This window comes from Haliotis rufescens, unplaced genomic scaffold, assembly GCF_023055435.1.
Source record: "Haliotis rufescens isolate VD_foot unplaced genomic scaffold, xgHalRufe1.0.p SCAF_27, whole genome shotgun sequence".
Taxonomy (NCBI): Eukaryota; Metazoa; Mollusca; class Gastropoda; order Lepetellida; family Haliotidae; genus Haliotis; species Haliotis rufescens.
Genome location: NW_025963968.1, coordinates 2,271,545 through 2,286,552, shown reverse-complemented (window position 1 = coordinate 2,286,552; position 15,008 = coordinate 2,271,545). Strand labels below are relative to the sequence as shown.

Here is a 15,008-nt window from a genome sequence, read left to right as displayed (position 1 = left end):
CAGCACTATCATGTCATCATATCATCAAGCCCTGGCAGCACCATCATGTCATCATATCATCATGCCCTGGCAGCACTATCATGTCATCATATCATCATGCCCTGGCAGCACTATCATGTCATCATATCATCAAGCCCTGGCAGCACTATCATGTCATCATATCACCAAGCCCTGGCAGCACTATCATGTCATCATATCATCATGCCCTGGCATTACTATCATGTCATTATAGCTAAAATGGATAGAATTATCATTAAAGCGCCCACATGTTATCAGAAATGAGCGGGCCACTGTAACTTGATAATGCCCTCATATTACTTGACGACGGGCCATTATCACGCCCGTTGTTAGGTGACGTCATAGGATAGAATCGGTGACATCACGTTCAATAGTGACGTCATCTGGTTTGTTCTATGACCTTTCTATATTTGTAAAAGTGGGTCAGTGACATTCGTGTTGATTGCAGTAAATGTTTCAAACACGATATTGTTGTTTCTTTTTATTTGATAAAAAATTCCATCCATTTTAGCTATAATAACGGTAACGCTATTTTTCTGGGCATTATCATTTGCAGAAGCCCTCAGTCTTTTCAACTGCCCTCCTTGTCGGGCAGTTAATGGAAGGCCTCGGGCTTCTGCAAATGAAAATAGTGTTACCCTTATATTATGCCCTGACCATGGACCAAGGGATGTAGGGGCTGATGATGGAGAGACAGAGACAGAGGGATGTAGCGACATAAGGATGGAGAGACAGACAGAGGGATTGAGAGACAGACGGAAGAAATGGAGGGACTGGGGATTGAGAGACAGAGACGGAGGGATGGAGGGACTGGGGATGGAGAGACAGGGACGGAAGAAATGGAGGGACTGGGGATGGAGAGACGGAGGGATGGAGGGACTGGGGATGGAGAGACAGAGACGGAAGAAATGGAGGGACTGGGGATGGAGAGACAGACAGAGGGATGGAGGGACTGGGGCTGGAGAGACAGACAGAGGGATGGAGGGACTGGGGAAGGAGGGACAGGCGGAGGGATGGAGGGACTGGGGATTGAGAGACAGACGGAAGAAATGGAGGGACTGGGGATTGAGAGACAGAGACGGAGAGATGGAGGGACTGGGGATGGAGAGACAGGGACGGAAGAAATGGAGGGACTGGGGATGGAGAGACGGAGGGATGGAGGGACTGGGGATGGAGAGACAGAGACGGAAGAAATGGAGGGACTGGGGATGGAGAGACAGACAGAGGGATGGAGGGACTGGGGCTGGAGAGACAGACAGAGGGATGGAGGGACTGGGGAAGGAGGGACAGGCGGAGGGATGGAGGGACTGGGGATGGAGAGACAGACAGAGGGATGGAGGGACTGGGGATGGAGAGACAGACAGAGGGATGGAGGGACTGGGGATGGAGAGACAGACAGAGGGATGGAGAGACAGGGACGGAAGAAATGGAGGGACTGGGGATGGAGAGACAGAGAGATGGAGGGATGGAGGGACTGGGGATGGAGAGACAGAGACGGAAGAAATGGAGGGACTGGGGATGGAGAGACGGAGGGATGGAGGGACTGGGGATGGAGAGACAGACGGAAGAAATGGAGGGACTGGGGATGGAGAGACAGACAGAGGGATGGAGGGACTGGGGCTGGAGAGACGGACAGAGGGATGGAGGGACTGGGGATGGAGAGACAGACAGAGGGATGGAGGGACTGGGGCTGGAGAGACAGACGGAGGGATGGAGGGACTGGGGCTGGAGAGACAGACAGAGGGATGGAGGGACTGGGGATGGAGAGACAGACAGAGGGATGGAGGGACTGGGGCTGGAGAGACAGACGGAGGGATGGAGGGACTGGGGATGGAGAGACAGACAGAGGGATGGAGGGATTAGGGATGGAGAGACGGACGGAGGGATGGAGAGACTGGGGATGGAGAGACAGACAGAGGGATGGAGGGACTGGGGCTGGAGAGACAGACGGAGGGATGGAGGGACTGGGGATGGAGAGACAGACAGAGGGATGGAGGGATTAGGAATGGAGAGACGGACGGAGGGATGGAGGGACTGGGGATGGAGAGACAGACGGAGGGATGGAGGGACTGGGGCTGGAGAGACAGACAGAGGGATGGAGGGACTGGGGCTGGAGAGACAGACGGAGGGATGGAGGGACTGGGGATGGAGAGACAGACAGAGGGATGGAGGGATTAGGGATGGAGAGACGGACGGAGGGATGGAGGGACTGGGGATGGAGAGACAGACAGAGGGATGGAGGACTGGGGATGGAGAGACAGACAGAGGGATGGAGGGACTGGGGATGGAGAGACAGACAGAGGGATGGAGGGACTGGGGATGGAGAGACAGACAGAGGGAAGGAGGGACAGACGGAGGGATGGAGGGACTGGAGATGGAGAGACCGAGGAAAGGAGGGACAGGAAGGGAGGGTGTGAGGAAGGCATGGATGAGGGAGGAAGAATCTTTTACATTTTTATACATTTTCAGGAACACCAACAGTCATTGGGACAGACAGTGTTGACAATGTTAACAAGTAGTCAAGAGCAAACTGCAGCAAAACTTACTAGAAGACAAAATTACTTCAACATGTTTCATACATTAGAGTTAATATTATCAACCAATGTGGTATTCATGGTTAGCTCCGATATTCATGGAATACTAGAGTTTGTAACATGTGTCATGTCCATTTTCTTGGTTTCCAGAAATAGATGTCCATTCAGATGGATTCTTGCTCTCTATTTTTCATTTGGCAGGCAAAAATAAGAGCTTTTCAGTCCCAAATACATTAGTGTTTCCTTGAGATTGACAAATATGTTTCATGTGACTTTTAAGAGAGACACTCCAAGGGTGAGCTCAATATGTATGAGGTGCTGAGGGTCCAGTTCTGTGTTTCAAACAGTTATAAACAGTGTCTGTTGCAGAAGTGGTTTTACCCAGTGTTAAGATGCAGGAGGAGTCCATGCACATGCCGCCGAGTGAGTCTCTTCCCGAGGACTATGAAGACGTTGAGATGTCTGATGAAGGTAGGAACACATAGAACAGTGTGTGAGTGAGTGAGTGAGTGAGTGAGTGAGTGATGTCAACTGAGAGATTCTCTTCCGGAGGACTATGAGGACTGGGAGATGTCTGATGAAGGTAGGAACACATAGAACATTGTACCCAGTGAGTGAGTGAGTGAGTGAGTGAGTGAGTGATGACAACTGAGAGATTCTCTTCCGAGGACTATGAGGACTGGGAGATGGCTGATGAAGGTAGGAACACATAGAACATTGTACCCAGTGAGTGAGTGAGTGAGTGAGTGAGTGAGTGATGACAACTGAGAGATTCTCTTCCGAGGACTATGAGGACTGGGAGATGGCTGATGAAGGTAGGAACACATAGAACATTGTACCCAGTGAGTGAGTGAGTGAGTGAGTGAGTGAGTGAGTGATGACAACTGAGAGATTCTCTTCCGAGGACTATGAGGACTCGGAGATGGCTGATGAAGGTAGGAACACATAGAACATTGTATCCAGTGAGTGAGTGAGTGAGTGAGTGAGTGAGTGAGTGATGACAACTGAGAGATTCTCTTCCGAGGACTATGAGGACTCGGAGATGGCTGATGAAGGTAGGAACACATAGAACATTGTATCCAGTGAGTGAGTGAGTGAGTGAGTGAGTGAGTGAGTGAGTGAGTGAGTGAGTGATGACAACTGAGAGATTCTCTTCCGGAGGACTATGAGGACTGGGAGATGGCTGATGAAGGTAGGAACACATAGAAGAGTGAGTGAGTGAGTGAGTGAGTGAGTGATGTCAACTGAGAGATTCTTGGGGTACTGGGGACCTATACTTTCATGGAATCCCAACAGGTGACAAGCTTGAGGTACTGGGGACAGCCCCTTTTGAGTATGTAGTCATCACATTGGTGTGTAGAGTGTGCCAGAAATAGTTCCTTCTAGCTGACCTCATTTGCATAATTATAAGATCAGACCATGCCAGATTAACAGATTGGGTTATGGCATTGGTGACTCTCCCCTATATGATAAACTGTTTTTTTCCAGAGGCTGAGAGAGATGTGACTTGTCAGCAAGACCTTGATCTCCGCCTATACCAGCTGGAGTTGGCTGAGCATGCAGTAAAACGCCGTAACACCATCATCTGTGCCCCTACCGGTTCAGGCAAGACTAGAGTGGCACTCTACATCGTCAAAGACCATCTTGAAAAGCAGGATGAAGCTGAAGCTAATGGTAGGCGATATGTAACTTATTAAACGACTTCCTTAACAAACCAGAGATTGAGGAGCAAATGTTTCAGGAATGTTATTCTTTTACTTATCATCTGAACCTAGATAAATTTCAAGTGACAATAATTTTCTGAGACACTATTTTATGTATTCTTGATATACTTATGATAAGCAAGAACTTCCACAGGCGGATGGGTATTGTGTAACAGATCTAAACCTGTTCTAGGGGCCATATTCAAAATGTCATTTATATACATACTTCAGAAATAGATGCATATATCATTATGAAATGGTGAAAGCGGTGAGTACATGTTATACTCTGTGTTGGTGGTTGTTCCTGGTGTCGTGTACATGTTATACTGTGTGTTGGTGGTTTTTCCTGGTGTTGTGTGCATGTTATACTGTGTGTTGGTGGTTGTTCCTGGTGTTGTGTACATGTTATACTGTGTGTTGGTGGTTTTTCCTGGTGTTGTGTACATGTTATACTGTGTGTTGGTGGTTGTTCCTGGTGTTGTGTGCATGTTATACTGTGTGTTGGTGGTTGTTCCTGGTGTTGTGTACATGTTATACTGTGTGTTGGTGGATGTTCCTGGTGTTGCGTGCATGTTATACTGTGTGTTGGTGGTTGTTCCTGGTGTCATGTACATGTTATACTGTGTGTTGGTGGTTGTTCCTGGTGTTGTGTACATGTTATACTGTGTGTTGGTGGTTGTTCCTGGTGTTGTGTACATGTTATACTGTGTGTTGGTGGTTGTTCCTGGTGTTGTGTACATGTTATACTGTGTGTTGGTGGTTGTTCCTGGTGTTGTGTACATGTTATACTGTGTGTTGGTGGTTGTTCCAGGTGTTGTGTACATGTTATACTGTGTGTTGGTGGTTGTTCCTGGTGTTGTGTACATGTTATACTGTGTGTTGGTGGTTGTTCCTGGTGTTGTGTACATGTTATACTGTGTGTTGGTGGTTGTTCCTGGTGTCATGTGCATGTTATACTGTGTGTTGGTGGTTGTTCCTGGTGTTGTGTACATGTTATACTGTGTGTTGGTGGATGTTCCTGGTGTTGTGTACATGTTATACTGTGTGTTGGTGGTTGTTCCTGGTGTTGTGTACATGTTATACTGTGTGTTGGTGGTTGTTCCTGGTGTCATGTACATGTTATACTGTGTGTTGGTGGTTGTTCCAGGTGTTGTGTACATGTTATACTGTGTGTTGGTGGTTGTTCCTGGTGTCGTGTACATGTTATACTGTGTGTTGGTGGATGTTCCTGGTGTTGTGTGCATGTTATACTGTGTGTTGGTGGATGTTCCTGGTGTTGTGTACATGTTATACTGTGTGTTGGTGGTTGTTCCAGGTGTTGTGTACATGTTATACTGTGTGTTGGTGGTTGTTCCTGGTGTTGTGTACATGTTATACTGTGTGTTGGTGGTTGTTCCTGGTGGCTTGTACATGTTATACTGTGTGTTGGTGGATGTTCCTGGTGTTGTGTACATGTTATACTGTGTGTTGGTGGTTGTTCCTGGTGTTGTGTACATGTTATACTGTGTTGGTGGTTGTTCCTGGTGGCTTGTACATGTTATACTGTGTGTTGGTGGATGTTCCTGGTGTTGTGTGCATGTTATACTGTGTGTTGGTGGATGTTCCTGGTGTTGTGTACATGTTATACTGTGTGTTGGTGGATGTTCCTGGTGTTGTGTACATGTTATACTGTGTGTTGGTGGTTGTTCCTGGTGTTGTTTGCATGTTATACTGTGTGTTGGTGGATGTTCCTGGTGTTGTGTACATGTTATACTGTGTGTTGGTGGTTGTTCCAGGTGTTGTGTACATGTTATACTGTGTTGGTGGTTGTTCCTGGTGGCTTGTACATGTTATACTGTGTGTTGGTGGTTGTTCCTGGTGGCGTGTACATGTTATACTGTGTTGGTGGTTGTTCCTGGTGGCGTGTACATGTTATACTGTGTTGGTGGTTGTTCCTGGTGTTGTGTACATGTTATACTGTGTTGGTGGATGTTCCTGGTGGCGTGTACATGTTATACTGTGTTGGTGGTTGTTCCTGGTGTTGTGTACATGTTATAATGTGTTGGTGGATGTTCCTGGTGTTGTGTACATGTTATACTGTGTGTTGGTGGTTGTTCCAGGTGTTGTGTACATGTTATACTGTGTGTTGGTGGTTGTTCCTGGTGTTGTTTGCATGTTATACTGTGTGTTGGTGGTTGTTCCTGGTGTTGTGTACATGTTATACTGTGTGTTGGTGGTTTTTCCTGGTGTTGTGTACATGTTATACTGTGTGTTGGTGGTTGTTCCTGGTGTTGTTTGCATGTTATACTGTGTGTTGGTGGTTGTTCCTGGTGTTGTGTACATGTTATACTGTGTGTTGGTGGTTGTTCCTGGTGTTGCGTGCATGTTATACTGTGTGTTGGTGGTTGTTCCTGGTGTTGTGTACATGTTATACTGTGTGTTGGTGGATGTTCCTGGTGTTGCGTGCATGTTATACTGTGTGTTGGTGGTTGTTCCTGGTGTTGTGTACATGTTATACTGTGTGTTTGTGGTTGTTCCTGGTGTTGTGTACATGTTATACTGTGTGTTGGTGGTTGTTCCTGGTGTCGTGTACATGTTATACTGTGTGTTGGTGGTTGTTCCTGGTGTTGTGTACATGTTATACTGTGTATTGGTGGATGTTCCTGGTGTTGTGTGCATGTTATACTGTGTGTTGGTGGTTGTTCCTGGTGTTGTGTACATGTTGTACTGTGTGTTGGTGGTTGTTCCTAGTGGCTTGTACATGTTATACTGTGTGTTGGTGGTTGTTCCTGGTGTTGTGTACATGTTATACTGTGTGTTGGTGGATGTTCCTGGTGTTGTGTGCATGTTATACTGTGTGTTGGTGGTTGTTCCTGGTGTTGTGTGCATGTTATACTGTGTGTTGGTGGTTGTTCCTGGTGTTGTGTGCATGTTATACTGTGTGTTGGTGGTTGTTCCTGGTGTTGTGTACATGTTATACTGTGTGTTGGTGGTTGTTCCTGGTGTTGTGTGCATGTTATACTGTGTGTTGGTGGTTGTTCCTGGTGTTGTGTACATGTTATACTGTGTGTTGGTGGTTGTTCCTGGTGTTGTGTACATGTTATACTGTGTGTTGGTGGTTGTTCCTGGTGTTGTGTACATGTTATACTGTGTGTTGGTGGTTGTTCCTGGTGTTGTGTACATGTTATACTGTGTGTTGGTGGTTGTTCCTGGTGGCGTGTACATGTTATACTGTGTGTTGGTGGTTGTTCCTTGTGTTGTGTACATGTTATACTGTGTGTTGGTGGATGTTCCTGGTGTTGTGTACATGTTATACTGTGTGTTGTTGGTTGTTCCTGGTGTTGTGTACATGTTATACTGTGTTGGTGGTTGTTCCTGGTGTTGTGTACATGTTATACTGTGTGTTGGTGGTTGTTCCTGGTGGCGTGTACATGTTATACTGTGTGTTGGTGGTTGTTCCTTGTGTTGTGTACATGTTATACTGTGTGTTGGTGGATGTTCCTGGTGTTGTGTACATGTTATACTGTGTGTTGTTGGTTGTTCCTGGTGTTGTGTACATGTTATACTGTGTGTTGGTGGATGTTCCTGGTGTTGTGTACATGTTATACTGTGTGTTGGTGGTTGTTCCTGGTGTTGTGTGCATGTTATACTGTGTGTTGGTGGTTGTTCCTGGTGGCTTGTACATGTTATACTGTGTGTTGGTGGTTGTTCCTGGTGTCGTGTGCATGTTATACTGGTTGTTGGTGGTTGTTCCTGGTGTTGTGTGCATGTTATACTGTGTGTTGGTGGTTGTTCCTGGTGGCTTGTACATGTTATACTGTGTGTTGGTGGTTGTTCCTGGTGTTGTGTGCATGTTATACTGTGTGTTGGTGGTTGTTCCTGGTGGATTGTACATGTTATACTGTGTGTTGGTGGTTGTTCCTGGTGTTGTGTGCATGTTATACTGTGTGTTGGTGGTTGTTCCTGGTGGATTGTACATGTTATACTGTGTGTTGGTGGTTGTTCCTGGTGGATTGTACATGTTATACTGTGTGTTGGTGGTTGTTCCTGGTGTCGTGTGCATGTTATACTGTGTGTTGGTGGTTGTTCCTGGTGTTGTGTGCATGTTATACTGTGTGTTGGTGGTTGTTCCTGGTGGCTTGTACATGTTATACTGTGTGTTGGTGGTTGTTCCTGGTGTTGTGTGCATGTTATACTGTGTGTTGGTGGTTGTTCCTGGTGGCTTGTACATGTTATACTGTGTGTTGGTGGTTGTTCCTGGTGGCTTGTACATGTTATACTGTGTGTTGGTGGTTGTTCCTGGTGTTGTGTGCATGTTATACTGTGTGTTGGTGGTTGTTCCTGGTGGCTTGTACATGTTATACTGTGTGTTGGTGGTTGTTCCTGGTGTCTTGTACATGTTATACTGTGTGTTGGTGGTTGTTCCTGGTGTTGTGTGCATGTTATACTGTGTGTTGGTGGTTGTTCCTGGTGTTGTGTGCATGTTATACTGTGTGTTGGTGGTTGTTCCTGGTGTTGTGTGCATGTTATACTGTGTGTTGGTGAATGTTCCTGGTGTTGTGTGCATGTTATACTGTGTGTTTGTGGTTGTTCCTGGTGTTGTGTGCATGTTATACTGTGTGTTGGTGGATGTTCCTGGTGTTGTGTGCATGTTATACTGTGTGTTGGTGGATGTTCCTGGTGTTGTGTACATGTTATACTGTGTGTTGGTGGTGTTCCTGGTGTTGTGTGCATGTTATACTGTGTGTTGGTGGATGTTCCTGGTGTTGTGTACATGTTGTACTGTGTGTTGGTGGTTGTTCCTGGTGTCGTGTGCATGTTATACTGTGTGTTGGTGGTTGTTCCAGGTAAAAGGAAGGTGGTGTTCCTGGCACGGACAGTACCTCTAATTACACAACAGTACAAAACCTTCCGGAAATTCCATAGTAAATACAGGGTAAGTAGGCTCTTGAATAAATAAAATTGCAGCACATTTGGTTCTAGGATTATGTGTTAACTAAGAAATCATCCAAGAAAGAACACAATGCCTACATGATTTGTTTGGTGAAATATATCCTATTCAGTTATTGTGTCATTGTGCTTTTATCAACTACAAATACACACATCACTTTTCAAAACTTAATGTTACTTATCCGAATTGCCTTGAGGGGGTCTTCCTGACCAGATGCTGTCCCCATGTTTATCGGAAGAGTCTGGCATGCGGATCAGAGGGTAGTGATATGTACCCTGTCTGATTGTGTCATGTTTATTGGAAGAGTCGACAATGAGGATCAGAGGGTAGTGATATGTACCCTGTCTGATTGTGTCATGTTTATTGGAAGAATCGACTATGAGGATCAGAGGGTAGTGGTATGTACCCAGTCTGATTGTGTCATGCTTATTGGAAGAGTCTGGTATGCGGATCAGAGGGTAGTGATATGTACCCAGTCTGATTGTGTCATGTTTATTGGAAGAGTCGACTATGAGGATCAGAAGGTAGTGATATTTACCCTGTCTGATTGTGTCATGTTTATTGGAAGAGTCGACTATGAGGATCAGAAGGTAGTGATATGTACCCTGTCTGATTGTGTCATGCTTATTGGAAGAGTCGACTATGAGGATCAGAAGGTAGTGATATTTACCCTGGCTAATTGTGTCATGTTTATTGGAAGAGTCGACTATGAGGATCAGAGGGTAGTGATATTTACCCTGTCTGATTGTGTCATGTTTATTGGAAGAGTCGACTATGAGGATCAGAGGGTAGTGATATTTACCCTGTCTGATTGTGTCATGCTTATTGGAAGAGTCGACTATGAGGATCAGAGGGTAGTGATATGTACCCAGTCTGATTGTGTCATGGTTATTGGAAGACTCGACTATGAGGATCAGAGGGTAGTGATATTTACCCTGTCTGATTGTGTCATGCTTATTGGAAGAGTCGACTATGAGGATCAGAGGGTAGTGATATTTACCCTGTCTGATTGTGTCATGGTTATTGGAAGAGTCGACTATAAGGATCAGAGGGTAGTGATATTTACCCAGTCTGATTGTGTCATGGTTATTGGAAGAGTCGACTATGAGGATCAGAGGGTAGTGATATGTACCCTGTCTGATTGTGTCATGTTTATTGGAGGAGTCGACTATGAGGATCAGAAGGTAGTGGTATGTACCCAGTCTGATTGTGTCATGTTTATTGGAAGAGTCGACAATGAGGATAAAGAGGTAGTGGTATGTACCCTGTCTGATTGAGTCATTGTAACCCATTAAGATGAATTGTATTTAACACCATTCAACCTGTGTCCATACCTTTTTTGCGAAACACTTGTCATCATTGATTTTCAATGCTTCATTCATATAATTTGTCACCATTATTTTGCATATGGGCATATGAGTTTTTAAGTTGATAGGCAGAGAAGAATATCTTCTAGTATTGTTTTCAGAGCTGTTTCATTCGGTGGGGGTGGTGGGGTAGCCTAGTCCGATTCCCCACTTGGGAACAATGTGTGAAGCCCATTTCTGGTGTGCCCTGCAGTGATATTTCTGGAATATTGCTAAAAGCAGTGTAAAACAAAACCCACTCACTCACTCATTCAGTAGGAATTATAACATGGGTTTTTACAGACATATAGCATTGAATGAAGGTGAGCTTCTGTACCTGGTTACTCTTGTTTACAGGTTGTGAAGCTGAGTGGTGAGGACGAGAACAGCACGGTCCTCCACCTATTGCTGGACCACTACGACATCTTTGTGATGACACCACAGATTCTGGAGAACCAACTGAGGGATGCAAAGATCAAGTCCCTGTCTGTGTTCAGCCTTATTGTGCTGGATGAGTGTCACCACACACGGAAAGGGGAGCCCTACAACAAGCTCATGATCAGATATCTCAAGCAGAAAAGCAAAAAGAAATCCATTCGCCTACCGCAGGTATTATCCACACTTAAACCGCTGACTAAGACTTTATACTCCATGTTCTGGATGGTCAGGTTGTAATATGTAATTTAAGCTGATTATGCCCAAGGAGAGAAAGTGAGGGACTTTTTCACACCACTTTTATAAATATTGCACCAGTAGGGCTGGGATGAGTCCAAATTTACTAACCGGGTACCCACCTTGTTATTACCCAACCCTACCCGGGTACCCGCTGTAGGTTTCAAGAGTAGGGTACAAAATGTCCAATTGGGAATAATTTGATCGTAGCCCTGGCAAAATGTATTTAGATACATGTATAAAACGTTGTGGTCATGCATACACTTAAGTTGACTGAAGTTTTATCTTTATTCAAACATATGAAGGTGAGAAGGAATGGGAGCATTGTCAGAAAGAAAAACGAACATTAGTGACTTGTCGTGTAACCATAGAATTCTAGATAATTTTGTCATTAGAGAATATATCACGTGACTAACCACGTGTCTGGGCAGTCCTGTGGGTACCTGGGTCCTTCTCACTACCCATGTGACCCAGGTACCCAAGTTCCCAGCCCTATGCAGCTGTATCAGGGCAGTGGATACCAGAAAGGGGCTTCATGTTTGTACCCCATCCGAAATCATGCCCACTCTTGAGAGCTGTGGGCAATCAGATTGACCACTAAACTACCATTTCTCTGTGTGAAAGGTTTAGGATATGAAAATCATTAGGATGACATCTAGTCATGAATTGCCTGCCTTTTGGTTTCAGATTGTAGGCCTGACAGCCTCCTTGGGAGTAGAGAAGGCAACGGTTGATGAGGAGGCCATTGACAGTATCCTGAAACTGTGTGCCAACATGGATGCCCCCTATCTCTCCACAGTACAGACACACATAGAGGAACTCAGAGAAAAGGTCCCAGTGCCAGATGAAAGTAGGTCTATGAAATAATTAATTGGAAAAGCAACAGTGAGCTTTTCTGATCTCAATGGTCCCAGTGTCTGATGAAAGAAGGTCTATGAAATAATTAATAGTATAAGTAACAGTGAGCTTTTCTGATCTCAGTGGTCCCAGTGCCAGATGAAAGAAGGTCTATGAATAAATTATTGGAAAAGCAACAGTGAGCTTTTCTGATCTCAATGGTCCCAGTGTCTGATGAAAGAAGGTCTATGAAATAATTAATCGTATAAGTAACAGTGAGCCTTTCTGATCTCAATGGACCCAGTGCCTGATGAAATTATGTTTTGTAGCCTAATATTTTATAGTTAGGAAACAATAAATTGATGTTTTATTTGTATGCCTGCACTGAAACTCAACAAAATGCAATAGTGATGTTAATGCTGGCAGTAAATTACTGCTTGGCAAGTATAGTTCAAATAATCATGCAATTAGTTCATCACCTTGTGAACTCCCATGTCTCTTCATAGGAGCGTGAGTGAGTGAGTTGGGTTTTACGTCGCTTTTAACAGTATTCCAGTCATATCACGGCGTGTCAGCTTAATGTGGGAGGAAAGCCTGAAGTGATGCAGGTCTCAGACGTTTACCACTTCGGTGAAACCCACGAACACGGGTATGGTGCTGACAAACCTAGAAACATAATCAGTGCGAACCGGGATTTGAACCCACAAATATAGGTTTCTAGACGACTGGGCCACTCGTGCCCCCCTCTTTGTAGGAAGCAGTTTGGGATTGAGTGTTTATATGCTGATCATTGTTATATGGGATTGGATTTGTTCCATGGTTTATGGTGTGTCCACATATCCAAACGGCATGGATCATTGCTAACAATGTTGATCACTTGATTGTATGTTCCAGATTTGATTATTTACAAGCCACATCCATATAGCTGGAATATTGTTGAGTGTGGCATTAACCAAACACACACAAGACTAGCAGCCGAGCATGGCCTCGTGTTAGTTATAATGCTTCTCTTCAAGTATAGGGGGCACTGTTGGCCCAGTTGTCTAAGGCGCCACAATTCGCTGTGCAGATTTGCGTCCCTTCGGCATGCCAGAAGCCTATGATTGTGGGTTCGAATCCCGGTTCGCCCCGATTATGTTTCTAGGTTTTTCAGCACCATACCCGGGCTCGTGGGTTTCCCCGAACTAGTAAACGTCTGAGACCTGCATCACTTCGGACTTTCCTCCCACATTAAGCTGACACGCCGTGATATAACTGGAATACTGTTAAAAGTGGCGTTAAATCCAACTCACTCACTCACTCAAAAGTATATGTACAAAATGATCAGATGAAATGCACATACTATACTATTCTCACATTTGTTTCTTTCTCATAGAAAAAGTTAATTTGACTGAAAACCGACAGGACCCTGCACGGAAAGAATTGGAGAAAGCAATGGAGAAGATAGAGGACTTAATGATTGACATAAATGGTGTGTAACACATTTCATTCAACATTGTGGATTTACTCAGTCAGCATCTCATGTACATACTGACACAGTGTACGGCCATAAGCCCTCATGGACAAAACACCTCTGGTATCATGTGTCCTGTGAGCATCATGTGTCATGTGAGCATCATGTGTCATGTGAGCATCATGTGTCATGTGAGCATCATGTGTCATGTGAGCATCATGTGTCATGTGAGTGTCATGTGAGCATCATGTGTCATGTGAGCATCATGTTTCATGTGAGCATCGTGTGTCATGTGAGCATCATGTGTCATGTGAGCATCATGTGTCATGTGAGCATCATGTTTCATGTGAGCATCGTGTGTCATGTGAGCATCATGTGTCATGTGAGCATCATGTGTCATGTGAGCATCATGTGTCATGTGAGCATCATGTGTCCTGTGAGCATCGTGTGTCATGTGAGCATCGTGTGTCATGTGAGCATCATGTGTCGTGTGAGCATCATGTGTCATGTGAGCATCGTATGTCATGTGAGCATCATGTGTCATGTGAGCATCATGTGTCATGTGAGCATCATGTGTCCTGTGAGCATCATGTGTCCTGTGAGCATCATGTGTCATGTGAGCATCATGTGTCCTGTGAGCATCATGTGTCATGTGAGCATCATGTGTCATGTGAGCATCATGTTTCATGTGAGCATCGTGTGTCATGTGAGCATCATGTGTCATGTGAGCATCATGTGTCATGTGAGCATCATGTGTCATGTGAGCATCATGTGTCCTGTGAGCATCGTGTGTCATGTGAGCATCATGTGTCATGTGAGCATCATGTGTCATGTGAGCATCATGTTTCATGTGAGCATCGTGTGTCATGTGAGCATCATGTGTCATGTGAGCATCATGTGTCATGTGAGCATCATGTGTCATGTGAGCATCATGTGTCCTGTGAGCATCGTGTGTCATGTGAGCATCGTGTGTCATGTGAGCATCATGTGTCGTGTGAGCATCATGTGTCATGTGAGCATCGTGTGTCATGTGAGCATCATGTGTCATGTGAGCATCATGTGTCATGTGAGCATCGTGTGTCATGTGAGCATCATGTGTCATGTGAGCATCATGTGTCATGTGAGCATCATGTGTCCTGTGAGCATCGTGTGTCATGTGAGCATCGTGTGTCATGTGAGCATCATGTGTCGTGTGAGCATCATGTGTCATGTGAGCATCGTGTGTCATGTGAGCATCATGTGTCATGTGAGCATCATGTGTCATGTGAGCATCATGTGTCCTGTGAGCATCGTGTGTCATGTGAGCATCATGTGTCATGTGAGCATCATGTGTCGTGTGAGCATCATGTGTCATGTGAGCATCGTGTGTCATGTGAGCATCATGTGTCATGTGAGCATCATGTGTCATGTGAGCATCGTGTGTCATGTGAGCATCATGTGTCATGTGAGCATCATGTGTCATGTGAGCATCATGTGTCCTGTGAGCATCGTGTGTCATGTGAGCATCGTGTGTCA

General features: G+C 45.1%; 2 protein-coding genes across 5 annotated transcripts in view; both read left to right on the top strand.

Moving 5' to 3' along the window:
• The window catches only part of LOC124113418 (interferon-induced helicase C domain-containing protein 1-like), a 30,937-nt gene that overhangs the window by 5,054 nt on the left and 10,875 nt on the right, over positions 1-15,008 (top strand). For 2 of the 4 annotated variants that reach the window (XM_046473758.2, XM_046473759.2), the window contains exons 2-7: positions 2,910-3,023; positions 4,041-4,226; positions 9,082-9,170; positions 10,889-11,140; positions 11,891-12,053; positions 13,416-13,511. In XM_046473758.2, coding sequence (XP_046329714.2) covers positions 2,945-3,023; positions 4,041-4,226; positions 9,082-9,170; positions 10,889-11,140; positions 11,891-12,053; positions 13,416-13,511 — 865 coding nt within the window. In that variant the 5' untranslated portion in view covers positions 2,910-2,944. The remainder of the gene's footprint in view (positions 1-2,909; positions 3,024-4,040; positions 4,227-9,081; positions 9,171-10,888; positions 11,141-11,890; positions 12,054-13,415; positions 13,512-15,008) is intronic. The other 2 variants (XM_046473756.2, XM_046473757.2) reach the window with 1 other exon arrangement.
• Positions 742-1,881, top strand: LOC125384130 (protein qua-1-like). Its single transcript, XM_048402561.1, has one exon. The coding sequence runs from the start codon at positions 742-744 to the stop codon at positions 1,879-1,881; it is 1,140 nt and encodes a 379-aa protein (XP_048258518.1).